The following is a 15974-nucleotide window of genomic DNA, read 5'->3' as shown; positions in this document are numbered from 1 at the left end:
GAGCAACAGTGAATGAACTGCTGTAATCCAGTTGCCTCGTGGGTCCCCAGTTCCTGTGAGGAAAAGGAAATACAAAAGGGGAATAAATAAATAAAATAATGATATGATGGTGGAGCAGAAAGGGACTCAGCTGAAACATGCAGGACGAGGGCTAAATGAAGAGTTACAGAACTGAGCCTTCCACATGTCACAGCTGCACACTCTCACCCCAGATAAATCCCACCACGTAGTCTTAGTAAAGTTGACTGGTATGTGTCTCCAAAAATAACTGTAATAGACACTAGCAGCAGGAAGTATTCATCCTCGTGTCCATGCCGTGGCCTGTTCACCCTCATGGCTTGTATCTCTGGACCTCAGTGGGGTTGCTGTGTCTGCTATGTAGTCTGAGCTCAGGTAAGAGAGGAGTTTAAAGAAGAGCCAGTCTGAAATCTGAAAGTGTCATTTTTAGAGGACAATAAAGAGTTCAGAGTGTCGGTGGGGCGCGTCGTCCTTTTAGCTTGCACCACTGATATCTGAGACTTACAGAGTGCAGTCTGTATCAGTACAGAATGCATGTACAGCAGTATGAAACAGAGACCAGAGAGTGAAAAATAACATTTGAGCCATGAAATCAGAGAAGGGATCTTTGTAGTTTTTCTTCCTTATGTGGGAAGCAAATGATTTAAATCCACAATTTTAAGTATATATTTACATATAAGCGAAGAGCAGAGCTGAGCAGGGAGTCTGATACTGTGGATACCAACTATCTCACACAATAAAATGGGCTGCATGGTCACTGAAAGTCGCCTATGTGCATGTTGTTGTGCCCAAATATTCAACCCTTTTGTCCACTATGCAGAAAACAGACACTCCATGGGGTCTTTATGACTGGATGAAACATAGTTAAAAAAAAAAAAAAAAACAGGTTAATGGTCTGCGGCACGGCTGCAGCAGAAACGAAAAACTGACAACACAGTCATTGCAAACAAACTCAGTCATTGTGAATAAAATGAAGTAGCTGAAAGTGAGCATTCTGAGCCGTGTCGGGTCCTTCAGGGTTACACACCCCTTTCTTCATCACAGCCTTCTGCAGCTCTGATGGTTCTTCTCTTCGTGGTACCCTCCATGGAGGATAATGTTCCCTGTGGCTATTCATTTTATAGCCAAGCATTTCAAGGATAACTTTTGATACATTAGTTAGTTAGCTGGTTTGTTTTAGTGATGGTCGCAGTAGTAATACTACATTCACATTTTCTACTAGACTTTGCACACAGTGAGCTAAAGCACAGAGCTGTGGTGAAGCTGTGCACAGGTAACCTGTAACTCACCTGTCCTGTCATCTTGCAGGCAGCAGCCAGTCTGTGAGGACCGGCTTCATCGGAGATGAGGTCCTCCTGCCCTGTGTCTACTCTGAACAGCTGTCTGAGCCGGTCACCGCCTTCTGGAGGGACAAGGATGACAAAATTGTGTTGGATATCATCAACGGCAAAGAGGATAAAATGGATCCAAAGTTCAGAGGTCGCGTGTTCAGCTTCCCAAACCATTACAAGACTGGAAACCTCTCCATCCTCATAAAGGGCCTGAGGGCAGACGACGCCGGCCCGTATGACTGCGACATCCCCAAAGTGGACTATCAGGCCAAGATGACTCTGAAAGTCACAGGTCAGTTCAGCAGCATGAGCACCTTATTAGGAACACCTCAGTGTTTGTGCAGCAGCAGCTCAGGGGTCTTTGAAAAGTGCAGAAAAGGACCACGCTGCAGTCATCAGTGAGTTGGAGTGAGTGTTCAAATCAGGTGTTCTTGGTTCACATTAATTTTTATTTGCAGCACATTTAAGCAATAAAAGTCAGATGTTACAGTCCACACTCAGCCCTTCAAGTCATGCAGGATCAGTAAACACCAAATCCTACTGAAGCTAGCTGGGTTGATCACACTAACAAAGATGAAAACTGCACTGAAACCTGTGAACTTCGACCATCTTTCTTACCATTTTAACTCCTTTTATTTAACATGACTTTTTAATTCAGTGGAAATTTGCATCTGAAAGCAAGAGCAGCACCACAAGAAAAAGAACAATATTCTGTGAGCTGTGCTTTTTTCCTTAAATGAATTTTAAGCCTTAATCCAGCTCATATCTTTATTTGGATTCATAACAAATTGTTCCAAACTGTCTCATAAAATTATTCTGAGTCTTCTTTTTAGCCATATGTGGACAAGCAAACACTGGGTCCTTTTTGATAGGTGTCTTGATGCAAAGATGGAATACTGACAAAATCAGTGGCTTGAATATTCCTTAGTGGAATAATTAGCTACACTCGTGGCATCAGAAGCAGACAGAACTTCGTGTGGGTGTTTTGTATGATTTTTCTCCAGTTTGATTCAATTCCTTCAGTTTAAAGATGTTTTCTTCCTTGTTTTTTCCTGTTTCCTGTCTGCCCACATTTTTTATTTCAGTATTTCAGTGCCAGGTATATTTCAAGAAGCAGCAGTAGTGTTAAAAACAGAGTGGATCAAACAGGAAACAGCCCATCTACAGCTCAAACACTGACTATAATGAACAGTTATTCTACTGTGGAGATAAGAGAATACGCTCCTTCTGGCAGGTTTCAGTCCAAATGATCTTCACCAGTTCGGTGTTTCAGTGTTTCTTTACATGTTCAGCTCTGATTAAACTGGAACTTTTTTGTGTTGCAGAAAAACCTGGTGTTATTAAAATAACAACTCCACATCCTGACCTTGCTACGATTAGTGGTGCAGCTGTAACATGCTCCAACCACCACCTCCTGGTTCTCCTCTCTGCTCTGTTTGTGCTCTTCTGTTCTTTACAGTAAACACAGGTTCAAACTTAAGTCGGGTTTAGCTCAATTACACCTTAAAGTATTGTCTTGTTTAAATTGCCTTTATTAATAAATAATTGATATCTCTGATCTGCTGTGTTTTATATTTCCTGCAACTGTTGTTTCTGATTCAAATAAGTACAAAATATCCTGAACACTCACAGTTTGAGCACTTTATAAACAACCATTAAGCGGCACTTTAGTAGCTATGTTAATATATTAATAGAGTGACCTTCGTACAACAGTGAAGTAGAATTTAGTAGAATTGTTCTTCAATTCAATTCTTTATACTTTCTTACTTTGAGTACATTTCAGTTACTTGTCTACTTGTGTAAAAAAAAAGTTTCTTCAGTATTTTAACTTTTACTGGAGTATTTTATATCACAGGCATTTGCACTTCTACTTAAGTAAAGAAAGTTTGTAATTTTGCCATCTCCTGTTTTTAGTTTTAGTTCACTAGAATAATTCTGCTCGTCATTTGTCTGATGCTGAGCAACGGATTGTTCGCAAAATGTTTCATTTCCATAAGTTTTCTTTGTTACTTTGTTTAGTTGATATATGATTGAGGTAAACACAAAACCAACAGCACAAAGCAAAGATGAAAAACAACACAAAGAGACTTTAATGCGATTGCCACGATGATTTTACTGTATCAACACAAACGGGTTGAAATGGACGCTGCAGCCAGACCGCTCATAGGTTTGTTACCTGTTGAAGTTCGGGGTCTGGCTGCTGGACTGGGGTCAGCGTTCATTAAGCTTTATCAACACTCTGGGTTCTTAGCTAGCTTAGCGTTAGCATGTGTTAGCATGGCTGCAAAGCTCCAAAGCTGTGTTAGCATCAGAAAGCAGTCGTTTCTGTTCTGAACAGAGTTTGCACTTTACCATCGTGTTCTCATCCTTTTATAAAAAATAAAATTTATGTCCATCTCTACGCTGCAGACTGTTACACTATTTTCCTCCTCCAGCACACAAACTGAAATCAGTAAAAGTAAAAGAGAAACCAAGAAACAGGATCTATTGACAGGCAGACTAACAAATCCAAGGAATTGAACTGATACCTGATACATACATCTGGATGCATTGTGGGAAATGTAGGAAAAAGTAGCCTGTGTAGGTTTTTTTTTTCTTTTCCTCCGTCTGTGGTTGTTTTTTAGAATTTACCTTTGTTGTGTCGCTAAGTGTGATATTGCAGGTTCATCTATCATTCTTAATAAAAACCCGACTAAAACTAAATAAGACTAAACATTTCTGTGCAGTTTTCTTTTGTTCTGCCACAAGGAGGACCCACTGCATACATGCTAATGATGGAGATGTTTAATTATTACATAAAAATGTAGTATAGCGGTAATTTTATGTATTTATACATCTTTTTTATTCAATAAAAAAGATCACCTGATCATTGTACCCTTAGTTCTGGTCCCAGTAAATCAGGACGGGTGGCCAGCGCGGAGTAACTTTCAAAATGTCCACAGGAGATTGCTGTAGACCACAGGCACTCATAGGCATTGGTTGCTGCTGACAACAGGAAATAAAGCCGGTCTGCGCTATGGGCTGAATCATTTTTAACTGTGGATTTTAACACAATGCAATATATTCAGTTTTAGAGTTTTGTAATATTATTCTGTTATTATATGTTACCTTATATATGTAATCAAAGTAGTTGAATTAGAATACTGCTGTAGATCATATTATACCCTTTAAAATAGAGTGTGTGATCTGTATGTAGTTTAGTTCTCATTATACTTTTGAGTTAACAGAACATATTCACATATTAGTTCATTAGATAAATGTGCATCACTCTGTATCCTTGATCTGCTGGGAATGTGTTACACTGTTTTCTTGACATGCTTAATTGTTGAATCATGAAGAGAAGGTTGTAAGCAGGAGACTCTGTGTCTAAAGACAGGGGAGATAGATAGACCACATTCCACACCCCCACCTTACAGAAAGCAGAGAAACAACTGCCGAGGTCATAACTTAGGCGCTGTAACAGAGAAAAAATGTGATGTTTTGGCTTTTACGACTAGCTGGGGGCCACTAGAGACTATAAAAAGCTGAGCAACCCGTCACCATTTTGAGACATGTGCCTGACCCTCTGGTAGCATCTCTCCCGTCCGGACGTTGTAATGCTCTGACTGTTGAATTGTATGGAAATAAATGATTGTTGATTGAGCATTTATACACCGAGTATTGTCCCTCCTTCAGCCCAAAGATTCAAAGAACTGCGTGTTTTCAACAGTTTATATTCAATATAAATTGTAGCTAGGGTGACATTGTTAATGCTGGCTTATTTTAATAAATAAATTGTCATATACAAAACTAGGGTGGCAAGAGATTATTTTAGGTTGGCACATGCCACCCCAAGCCACCCATGTAGATCCAGCCCTGAGTGTTAACGGGTTACGGGGTGAAAAAGTTAGCACTTCTTCAGATTGAATAAGAATCCAGAAGCTGCTGAGAAAGATTGCATTTTTTAAATAGCAATGGGCACTTGGCTAGCATTTTTTACAACTGAAGTTCTGTCATCTCCAAGCATTGGTTTTAAGACGCAGCCGTGGTTATGGGCGGAGACCAGACAGATAAACAAAATAAATAAGTAAAGTAAGGCAGGACAGCCCTGCTGGGTATCACAGCTCATCTCGGGGAGGATCCATTTTTCTCTCAGTTGTGACACCAGCAGCAAGAAGTATGGTCATCCTCAGAAGTGTCTGTCGGTGCTCGCCTCTCTGCAGCTCGGTGATGCTGCTGTGTCTGCTGTGCAGTCTGAGCTCAGGTGAGACTATATTTTAAAACCTGTTTACTGTGATTCATCGGGAGAAACAACGACCTCAGAGTCCTTCCAGCTCACAGACTCTGACAGCTGTGAGGTGAGATTAGTACACACTCTCTGATATAAGTGCTGTGATTCATGGGGGGAGAATGTTGAGCAAAGATCACCAGGTGTGAGGGTGGTGGGCTTTATTCTATTCTATTTGTTGTACCTAATTTAGAGGACAGAATACTTCAATTTGTCTGCAGGTTTTTTTGTTTTTTTTTTATCTCAGTTTTAGTTCCTACCACTGGTATCTGAGGCATGCCTGTTGAAACCAGCCGAGTAAACCTCCACATGCTACTGTAGCGCTCTCAGCTGTAATTAGAGGTCTGGATCTGTGGGTGAAGATCAGCCCTGTAATCTCTGCTGTAATTATGGTTTTCAACTTGTTTTTCTTTGGGTTTAGATGGGGATTTTTTTCTCTTCAGTTGCCACACAGGGTTTTCTAATTTTAGTTTACTGTTTTCTTTACTTCAGTGATGATAATGTTGTTGATGCTTTGACTCATGTCATTGCATCAGGCCAGGTTCTTCCGAGCAAACAGGGGAAACATGCACAAACAACATCTGTGTGGAACTATAGGTCCATTACTGTGCATTAGAAAGCAGCCTTAATTATTCAGTAGTTTCCACTGATCACATTATAGTTATTTTCTGAATGTAAACACCTTGTCTGATTGTGATTTCTCTTTAATATATACATAAAAAACAAAAACATGTACAGCACCAGGACTTCAACTCAGGGTATTGTCGGGAGCGATTTGCAGTGTGACACAGCAGGAATGAGAATCAGAACCTCCACATGGAGGAGTTTAAGTATTTCTGGGTTTTGTAAATGAGTGAGGGGGAGCTGGAGATCAACAGACGGATTGGCGCAGGTTCAGTGATGCGGACACTGTACCGGTCCATCGTGGTGAAGAGCTTAGCATAAAAGCGAAGCACTCAATTTACTCAATTCAACCTATGTCCTTACCCTGAACTATTTAATGAGCTTTGGTTATTGGCTGAAAGAACGAAATTCTGGACACAAGCGGCAAAAATCAGCTTACTCTTTGAAGGGTAGCTGGCCTTTCTTTTAAACATGGAGTGGATGAACTATCTCCACACTGAATGGAGCAAGTTGAGGTGGTTTGGGCATCTGATAGGAGGCCCCGGGGCAGACCCAAGACACACTGGAGAAATTATCTCTCCAGCATGTCCTGGGAACACCTTGGTGTTCCCCCTGACAAGCTGCAAGAGGTGGCTGGGGAGAGGGAGGTCTGGGGTTCTCTGCTTAGGGTTTTGTGCCCACGGTCCAGCCCAGGATAAGCAGAAAAAGATATATGGATGAACGCACATCTACAGCAGTAAGAAACAGAGATCGGAGAGTGAAAATTTTTATTTCTCTAAATTCAGAAAAAGGAACTAGTTTTTGTTTCCTTTGTGAGCAGCAGAGCATTTAGATCCAGTTTTGTGAGTATGTACTTGCATGTAAGTGAAAAGCAGAGCTGATCAAGGCATCTGTTGATACTGTGATGCACAGAATAAAGAGGCTGCAAGGTGGCCAAGAATCGCTGATGTATATGTTTGTGTGCCTGAGTGCATTATATCTGTTTTGTCCAGCAGAAAAGGACATTACATTTGATTTCATCCATTGGTCCGTGGGGTCCTTACGGCTCTATGAAATGTTCATCTTTGTCTTTCTTCCACAGCAGGTCTTTTTGTCCTGTCTCCTTCCTCTCATCCCCAACCAGTCACAGCTGACGGCTGTCTCTCCCTGTGCCTGGTTCTGTTGAAAGTTTCTTCCTGTTAAAAGGGAGTTTTTCCTTCCCACTGTTGCCAAAGTAGTTGCTCATAGGGAGTTGTCTGATTGTTGGGCTTTTCTCTGTATCATTCAAGTGTCTTAGCTTTACAATATTAAGCACCTTAAGGTAACTGTTGTATTGATTTAGTGCAATATAAAAAAAAACATTGAATTGAATGTGTCACAATTAGCACTGGCCAACTGTGGGTGTGTGGGGAAGTAGGACCCAAAATGCAGAACTCTTCAATGCAAGCAGTGCGTTTATTTACAGTGTCGTAACTAATACACAATGATAAATCCCCAGTGTGTTCCCGACTCCCGCTCCCTGTCTTCTCCTCTGTCAGTGCGCCCCAGGGTAGCTGTGGCTACAATGTAGCTTGCCATCACCAGTGTGTGAATGTGTGCGTGAATGGGTGTGTAAAGCGCTTTGGGGTCCTTAGGGACTAGTAAAGCGCTATATAAATACAGGCCATTTACCATTCTCCCTACACCCATGCTCCGTGTCCCCATTCCCTATGTACACTGCGTCAGCTGCTTCCTCGTTTCCACAAATCATCCTGGGAAACACACACACAAAGGCAGCTATGAGTACCTTCACACAACAGCAGACTGGCACTTACTTCGCACATTTGCTGAGAAACTGACAGGAAGTCACTCGACGATCCAGCGTCGAGGAGCTCTCAGCCACACTGCCTTGTAGCTCCCTCGATGATGGTTGATCAGCTGCAGGTGTGTGTGATCATTTCCTCAGGTGTGGCCAGCCACCTGGTAGGGCACACCCACCAGGCCTGAAGACTCCTGTAGACCAGTGCTCAGTACACACAGACACGCACACACAGACACAAACCAGGAAGACGAGGGACAGCAGCACCAAAAATACACATGTCCATAACTGCTCAGGGACCCTGGGTCGCTCAGATCCAGGACAATGACAGAATGTTAAATGGATTAGGAATGGGCTGTCACTCAACTTCATATGTCAAGGCAGACAATTGAATACTTTGGGGAATGTAGTGTACCTCATCTATACTGTTTACAAATAATTCAGTTTATAATAAAAATATAATGAAAGAATCTGTATAGATTTCAGTTACAATGAAGTCAAGTCTGAAAATCAAGGCGTAGGAGGAACTTTGAAGGACTTCGATTCAAGTTTGAAAAATGTGTTCGTAGTCTGCAGTCTTTGAGTCCAACAACAAAGATTTAGAGCTGAGCAGGGATAGCAGTAAAGAACTGCTTCTGTTTGAGTGAATGACTTTTGCAATGAGGTGTTGATGTTTTTAGGTCACTCACTCACAGCCATTCAGATTCATCACAGCACTGAGTATTCATTAGGCAGTGCAGCAGCAATGGAAAAGCCAGCATCCAGGATTGGAGCTCAAGTCTTTTCATCATTATGTGGAGGATTTTAATGATAGTAAAAAGTGACAGGCCTCTCTATGTTTGGAGAAATTCACGAGTTTTTGCTGAGTTTTTTACTTTGTCCTCCAGCAGAAGAGCATCCAGTAAGTGTTGATTCTGCTGTGTTACTGAGGTCACCAAATGTGCTAAACCAAAGAGCTGTGGTGGAGCTGTGCACAGGTAACCTGTTACTCACCTGTCCTGTTGTCCTGCAGGCAGCAGCCAGTCTGTGAGGACTGGCTTCATCGGGGATGAGGTCCTCCTGCCTTGCATCTGCTCTAACCAGCTGTCCGAGCCGGTCACTGCCTTCTGGAGGGACAAGGATGACAAAGTTGTATTGGACATCATCAACAGCAGACAGGATAAAATAGATGCAAAGTTCACAGGTCGAGTGTTCAGCTTCCCAGACTATTACAAGAACGGAAACCTTTCCATCCTCATAAAGGATCTGAGGATGGACGATGCCGGCCCATACGAGTGCGACATCCCCAAAGTGGACTATCAGGCCAAGATGACTCTGAATGTCACAGGTCAGTTCAGCAGCACGAGCACCTTATTAGGAAGGTGGAATACAGACAAACATCAATAGATTAAATGTGCTACACCGGAACGACTGCTTACACCTGTGGCATCAGATGACAGAACAGCAGACAGCAGACAGAACTTCTTGTGGGTGTTTTGTATAATTGGTCCTTGTGTTTAAAGATGATCTATTGCTTGTTTCTGATCAACTCACAAATTATATTCCTGTATTTCAGTGTCAGGTTTATTTCTAGAAGCAGCAGTAATGTTAAAAACCAATTGGATCAAACAGGAAACAGATCATCGAGAGCTTACTGACTCACTAGAATGCATGGTTAATTTACTGTACCACTAAGAGGATGTGCTTCTTGTAGCTGGTTTCAGTCTAAATGAGGATCACAAGTTCAGGTTTTCTTCCTTGAAAGAAAAAATAATAATTTATGTTTTTTTGGTTTGTTTTTTTCATACTGTCAACTCTTATTAAAATTATGTTTTGTATTTTGTGTTGCAGAGAAACCCACATCACATGGTGCAACAGTAACCTCCTTCAGCCACCACCTGGTTCTCCTCTCTGCTCCTCTGTTTGTGCTTTTCTGCTCTTTAAAGTTAATGCCAGGGCTGGACTGGTAATCTGGCATTTCCCAGTGGGCCAACGGGCCGGCTTGAAGTGCTGCTATGCACCCACAATACAAGGATGGACAACAGCCCATTTGTTCATTTTCAGTCACATCTTTTAATGTAATGTCCCTTCCCTAACTTTGCTGTGCGCTCACTCAGCTAGAAAAATGTAGTGTGGAAGAAGTGACTAAAAGTGGAGATGAGAAGCTGAGAGAAAACAATAAAAAAAAAAAAACTAAAAATAGATGCAGCAAATGTGTCAAAGTAACAAACACGTTAGCTGTCGGTGCGTGAACAGCAGTACCAGCAACCAGAGGTGGGACGTAATTACTTTGTTACTGTACTTAGGTAGAGTTTTTAGGTATCTGTACTTTACAGGAATATTTATTTTTCTAACTTCTGACTTTTACTTCCTACATTTTTAAACAAATATTTGTATTTTCTACTCCTCACATTTTTAAAACAGACTCCTTACTTTTCTTTCAACAGTATCATCAATAGCTGTATACTCGGGGGTTAAAGTGGGCCGGAAACAGTGCAGGTGTCCCAAAGTTGTACTCAGCATCTAGCTAATGCTACAGAATAGGAATAATCATAAAGGGAGTAACGTTTCTCCACGATTCAAAATTTCTACAGTGTTTCTATCAGATTAACAAACATCAGCAAACACACAAATTGTTTGATTTCAATTTGTCTCACAGTGTGTCGTTAGCTAAAGGTCCAGCTGCTGTATTTCACAGGGCGAAAAAAGAATGCGCTAACTTCACTCAGAGATGGAAAAAGACAAGATAAGATAAGATAAGAAAGAGGACAGGAGAGAAAGAAGAGAGGTTAGATTTAAAGGTAAAGACTGTACATTTAAATGTCTGATGTAATAATTTGTAATCACATATTGGATTTGGTGTGTTTTAATAAATTATGTTTTTTTTTTATTGTGAAACATCCTGAAAACCAAACTAAATAGACTAACTTTGTGTTATTCAAATGTTGCACAAAAATACTGGGCAGTTTAGTGCAGTATAAACGATTGAGCATGCATCAAGACACTAAGGAGCACTGTTTGGTAGTTAGAACAAATAATATTTGGCTTTTCTGTACTGTTAAAGTGGAACATTTAGTAAGAAACTTTTCTCAAGGTGTCCCTCAGAGAACATAACTGGATCCTCTTTTGTTTGAATTTATCTTTTGTGACCAGGATGATTTTAACTATTAGAAATTACATTGTGAAGGTGGAGATGGAGTTATCTTTCTTTGAAAAACAACAAAAAAAGATGCTTGTCAACCAATCAGTTAATCTGTTAATCTGGGCTGGAAGCAGGTGTAGTTAACAACTTTGTTAATCCTGAGATCAGGGACACTGAGGTTTTCTGTTCCAGAATGAGAATTTACTTAACTCTGAGTCAGTTACCATGGCAATAGACTCTGTGAACCTCACCTGCTCACTGCCAGGTCTTCTGCAACAAACTCTGAGTTTTTCTCTGATTCCTCGCCTCCTGCTGGACCTGAAGCAGCTGACTGATGCTCTGATACACTTCCTCTTACACTCGTCTCTCCTTAACAATGTGATGCGGATGTCTTCCATGTTGACGCTACAATATGCAGAAGTCGGACTGCAAAAATTATGTCTGCACAATGCATTCCAGCCCTGCTGTTTTATAGTGTTGTGGAAGTTTTCATTTAATAAAGTTTGCAGACAAACGGTGAGTAGTAGCTATTATCCTTTAATAAAAATAAAAAAAAAACATAACCAAGCTTGGCGAGAGCAGCCATCGCAGAACAAACGACCAGCAGTCTCTCCTGAACCGGAAAAGCCCTGGGTTTAAATACTTTCTACAGATATAAAAGACAATACACAGCTGTTATTACACCTTTGGTCTCTTGGTTTTTTTATAATTAGGTAAACATTTGTTATCACAAGCTTGATGCTGCTTCTTAAGTCTGGGTTCTGGCATTTGCTATAAATGCACTAATAATGAAAAAGACTAAAACCAAACATCAAAAGATTCGATTTGACTGAAATCACAGCAGCAGCTCTGAAATAGTTGAAGCCCGCTTGCGTTAATGTTTACACATTTTAAGTGGAACACAACAACAAGGAGATTGTACAGAGGGGAGGGACTGAGGTCACTGTGTCTATGACTGTAGACAGTCAGCCAGCAGCAAATGATGCTTTTGTCACTGTGAAGAGACTGGATGCACACAGCGTACACTTGGCGTGCTAAAAGGCTTTATTTTGATCACAAGCACTCTTTTAGTTTCAGCACAGTCTTCCAGCCTGGAGCCAGCTCTCTGCGTGGTTTCCTCCACCACATTCGAAGCTCAGGGCTGTGGCTCTGTGTGGATGGACTGATGTGCTGGAGACTATAGTGCAAGTAGCAGAGCACAGGGCAGAAGCAGAGCTTGTTCAAGACTGATGGACACTCTTTGGATAAGTTAGTGGTGCAGCAGTGACATATTGTTGGGGATACGTGTTCCTTAAACTTGGAGTTCAACAGCAGCTTGATGGCTTTGGGTGTAACTTGTGATGCCCAAATGAAGAAATGCACCAGTATTGAACCACTTCATTCATTCAAAGCTCAGTTTCAGCGACATCTAGTGGTGAAATAGGAGACAGCAGAAGAATGTGTCTGTAACAAAGTGCTGGCTGTAACTTGGGCTTATGCAAATGATATAAATACAGTTTTGCAAAGATGGATCTATAAACTTGTGTAAAGCAGTGGTTGGAAGAAGGCGTGCCTGTGGAAACAGTTTTTAGTTTCTTTTCTCCTGCTTTCAAAAACACGTTCACACGCATCTCACACGTTACGTAACACTATCAAATGGTCCAAACCATTTGATAGTGTTGATCCAATCATGTGACGCCCTTGGTCACATGCATTTTTCTGCACTGAAGACGATTTAAAACAGTGGTTCATGGACGATGGACCTTTAATTACGAAGCTTGTATTGGAGCGGCGGTGTCATACGGCCACTAGGTGTTGCTCAAAGCTTCAGTCTCTGATCAAATATGATTTAACCCTCTATGATGGCCATTTCTGTCTAGTTCACATGCTTTTATTTTTTTTTACTTTTTGCTCCAACTTCAGCTGCTTAAATATATCAATACTATAATTGTATATGTAGAAATATAATAATTATATGCATCCAGTTATACCACTTGGCTCCATCACAGCCACTTCTGGTTGAAACTTATTAAAATGCCTTTTTTAAAATGCTCTTTCGTTGTGATTTACTGTAATAAATGACACAATTGAGGCTTTTGTTGTAAACTCAACACTTGAAATTTATTATTCTTTGTGTTTCCTACCAGGTTATAAGAGTTGCCCATTTTTGCCCAGTCAAGCAACTTTGTGTGATATTAGTATCCGACGGGGCATATGATGCCTTACTAAGCTCCAATGGGACAAATGAATGGCAGAGTTTTGAATTAGTTGTAATCTCAAGATGTCAGAATATAATTTGTGTTCGTTCATGGCAAAAAAAGTGAAACTGCCACACAAATCCTTGGGTGTGCTGCAGGGTGTGGTCTGCGGCTCTGCTGCACAGGAAATGCAGTGAGTTCAGTGGGCAGCACCAGGAAGGCTGACAAAATAGCTAGGATTGATCACTTTGTAGCTAGCTGCAGTCGGAGGGGAGCATGGAAAACACAGTGACTGCAAAGTTGCAGAATCACCAGAGCCTGTTCTCTATTTGTATGCGCTGTCTGTGAGTTCCTCGGGTCTTTTCAAACATATCCAATTTAATGTCTGCAGCTAAAACGCTGCCTCACCTGTGGTCTGCTGGGAGTTTAAAGTGGCCTGTATCTGTGCCCTGTTCAGCCAAACTGCAGTATTCAGAGACTGGGGAGAGGCCTGTAGTTCACCTGCTCTCACTGAGATATATTTGCAGTCGTGTGTTGACACATTATATCTTTGCTTTACAGCCCCGCTGTCCTCTTCACCATCTTCATCATCAGCTTTGACAAAGGTGAGTCTTCCTCTGTGTTCCTTTTCGTTCTCAATCACTGGAAGGGTTTAAATCCCCCGCAGACGTCTGCAGTGATCAGTGTGTTTGATGTTTTCAGAACAGAGAGATCAGACTGGGATCTGTGAGGGGCTTTGCTAAACATTATCTCATGTGTAGCTCACACTGAGCCATGCTTTTATATATCGTCCTATTCCTGTTACACACATTGTGTATCTGTCAGTGAGCATTCTGGATGTCTGCACTCCGGCTGGACATGACGTCCTGCTGCCCTGCATCTGCTCCGAGCTGCAGCGTTTATCTCAGAGGTTTGAGGTTCTTTGGGAGGACAGAGAAGGCAGAATCCTGTTGGACATCACTGATGGCAACACAGATGTTTGCTTTCAACATCAGACTTTTAGAGGGCAGGTTCAGAGCTTTCCTCATCTGTACATAGAGGGAAACGTCTCTGTCCTCCTGAAGAGCATCCAGATATCAGACAGCAATTTCTATAAGTGCATCATCCCACAGATGGACTTCAAGGTCATCGAGGTCACTGTGTCAGGTTGGTCGCACTCAGACTCCTCCCACAGCTCAGTGTGCTCGTATCACTGTGGTCAAACAAAACATCCAGGCAGGCATAATAAATGATGTCAAACAACCGTCAGAGATCTTATAGTTGGAGAATATCCAATTTCAGTGAAGCGATGTAAGCAACATTTTCCCATCTATGGCATGTGGTTTAGTTAATGTGCTCAAACAATACAGTTAAATTAGAACTCCTACCGATCACACTCCCCACAAACAGCATATAATCTTATAGCACTCAAAACTCTTCTGGTTCTTACAGTCAATAAAGAAGCATCTTCCCAGTGTGAAAAACTGCTTGGATTAATAATTCAGAAGTTTCTTTTCATTCTGAATCCTATGCCACATTATATCATTAGAAGATGTATAGGATGCAAGAAAAAGAAGTGATATCAAAGCTACTGCCTCATGTGGTTTATCTTATTGCAGATAAATGTGTCTCCAAACCTGAGACGAATTTTTCTGGACCTTCATCTGGAGACATCAAGTCAATGCCGGGCCACCTGCATCTCACTACAAACCTCACATTTCTGATCTTTCTCATTAACTCTTAATGAAGCACGGTTTCCAACACAGACTGGTCGGTACTGTCATTCACTACTGCTGCTAGTGCAAAAAAAATCGTTAATCATTTTTTTGAGACTGCCAGTGTGTACGTAGGAGGGCAGGGTTTCATTTCACCTCTGAAATTTGCATATGAAGTAGGAGTTAAACACACCTGGAGTTCTGTGGTAGAGCCCAGCATTGGCATCTGGCATCCTACAGGACCCAACCCAAATCTTGTGGGAGCTAGTGGCCAGAAATAAACAGTGGGTTACAAGGGCCATGGTATTACAATGTGATGTTCAAGAAGTTTAAATGTATTTCTTTGAAATGTCTTTCGGGGTTTTCTGGGGGTTCTTTAAGCTGCTCTTGTTCATAATAATGTGATATTTGCACATCTGATTCATTTTTGATACATTCTGGTGTATTTTCATTTCAAAGCTGAGAGGTTTTTGTTGAGTTTGTTTTCATTTATTCTGCTCTTGTTTACTGTAACAACACATTCAAGCAATATGAACTTATCTCATCATACAGTATACAGTCACGTGACCGACTTGCTACCCTGGTGAGCAAAACATCAGACTCCCAGTAGTGGACAGTCAGTCGTACTGCTGGACAAAAGTTTTGTTTTTGTTCACCTGCCTCAGGCCAAGACAAATTGGATCATCTATCCATGGAGCAAAAATGAAGATATGAAGAGAAACTATCAATTCTGGGGTAACATCTCTACAAGAGCCCCAGTTTGATGATGTCTGCGTGTATCTTTTAGAGAATCGCTCACCTTACACAGCTGCCAGGTTGAAAGTTTTCATGTTATTTATTCTGCCTTCAATCAGTGCAGTGACTGTGAACAGAAACCCAATATCTCTGAAAGCATGCACACACACAAAATATTTATCACACAAAATGAACATATTCAATTATTAAAACACAAAAAGATAAAGGGA

General features: G+C 41.2%; 2 protein-coding genes across 2 annotated transcripts; both read left to right on the top strand.

Moving 5' to 3' along the window:
* Positions 1–295: 295 nt before the first annotated feature.
* LOC146641594 (uncharacterized) lies at positions 296–2895 on the top strand. The gene is made up of 3 exons (XM_085399576.1): positions 296–393; positions 1327–1641; positions 2675–2895. Exons 1-3 carry the CDS (start codon positions 312–314, stop codon positions 2809–2811), a joined length of 534 nt encoding a protein of 177 aa, XP_085255702.1. The 5' UTR covers positions 296–311; the 3' UTR covers positions 2812–2895.
* A 2611-nt stretch (positions 2896–5506) lies between these two features.
* On the top strand, positions 5507–11255 carry LOC146641593 (T-cell surface glycoprotein CD4-like). The gene is made up of 3 exons (XM_085399579.1): positions 5507–5592; positions 9030–9344; positions 9848–11255. The coding sequence occupies exons 1-3, from the start codon at positions 5508–5510 to the stop codon at positions 9964–9966; spliced, it is 519 nt and encodes a 172-aa protein (XP_085255705.1). The 5' UTR covers position 5507; the 3' UTR covers positions 9967–11255.
* The last annotated feature ends 4719 nt before the right edge of the window (positions 11256–15974 follow it).

This window comes from Rhamphochromis longiceps, linkage group LG23 (genome assembly GCF_057381845.1).
Source record: "Rhamphochromis longiceps isolate RC_006_pf linkage group LG23, R_longiceps_female_GT1.1, whole genome shotgun sequence".
Taxonomy (NCBI): Eukaryota; Metazoa; Chordata; class Actinopteri; order Cichliformes; family Cichlidae; genus Rhamphochromis; species Rhamphochromis longiceps.
The sequence above is the reverse complement of the archived record's forward strand: the minus strand, read 5'-3'. Positions and strand labels throughout refer to the sequence as shown.

Bases quoted from the DNA above. Each gene is read 5' to 3' on its own strand.
- LOC146641594 (XM_085399576.1), top strand. From the start codon at position 312: ATGCCGTGGCCTGTTCACCCTCATGGCTTGTATCTCTGGACCTCAGTG. The intron at 394-1,326 runs GTAAGAGAGGAG...GTCATCTTGCAG, and splicing joins GCTATGTAGTCTGAGCTCAG to GCAGCAGCCAGTCTGTGAGG. The intron at 1,642-2,674 runs GTCAGTTCAGCA...TTTGTGTTGCAG, and splicing joins GATGACTCTGAAAGTCACAG to AAAAACCTGGTGTTATTAAA.
- LOC146641593 (XM_085399579.1), top strand. From the start codon at position 5,508: ATGGTCATCCTCAGAAGTGTCTGTCGGTGCTCGCCTCTCTGCAGCTCG. The intron at 5,593-9,029 runs GTGAGACTATAT...GTTGTCCTGCAG, and splicing joins GCTGTGCAGTCTGAGCTCAG to GCAGCAGCCAGTCTGTGAGG. The intron at 9,345-9,847 runs GTCAGTTCAGCA...TTTGTGTTGCAG, and splicing joins GATGACTCTGAATGTCACAG to AGAAACCCACATCACATGGT.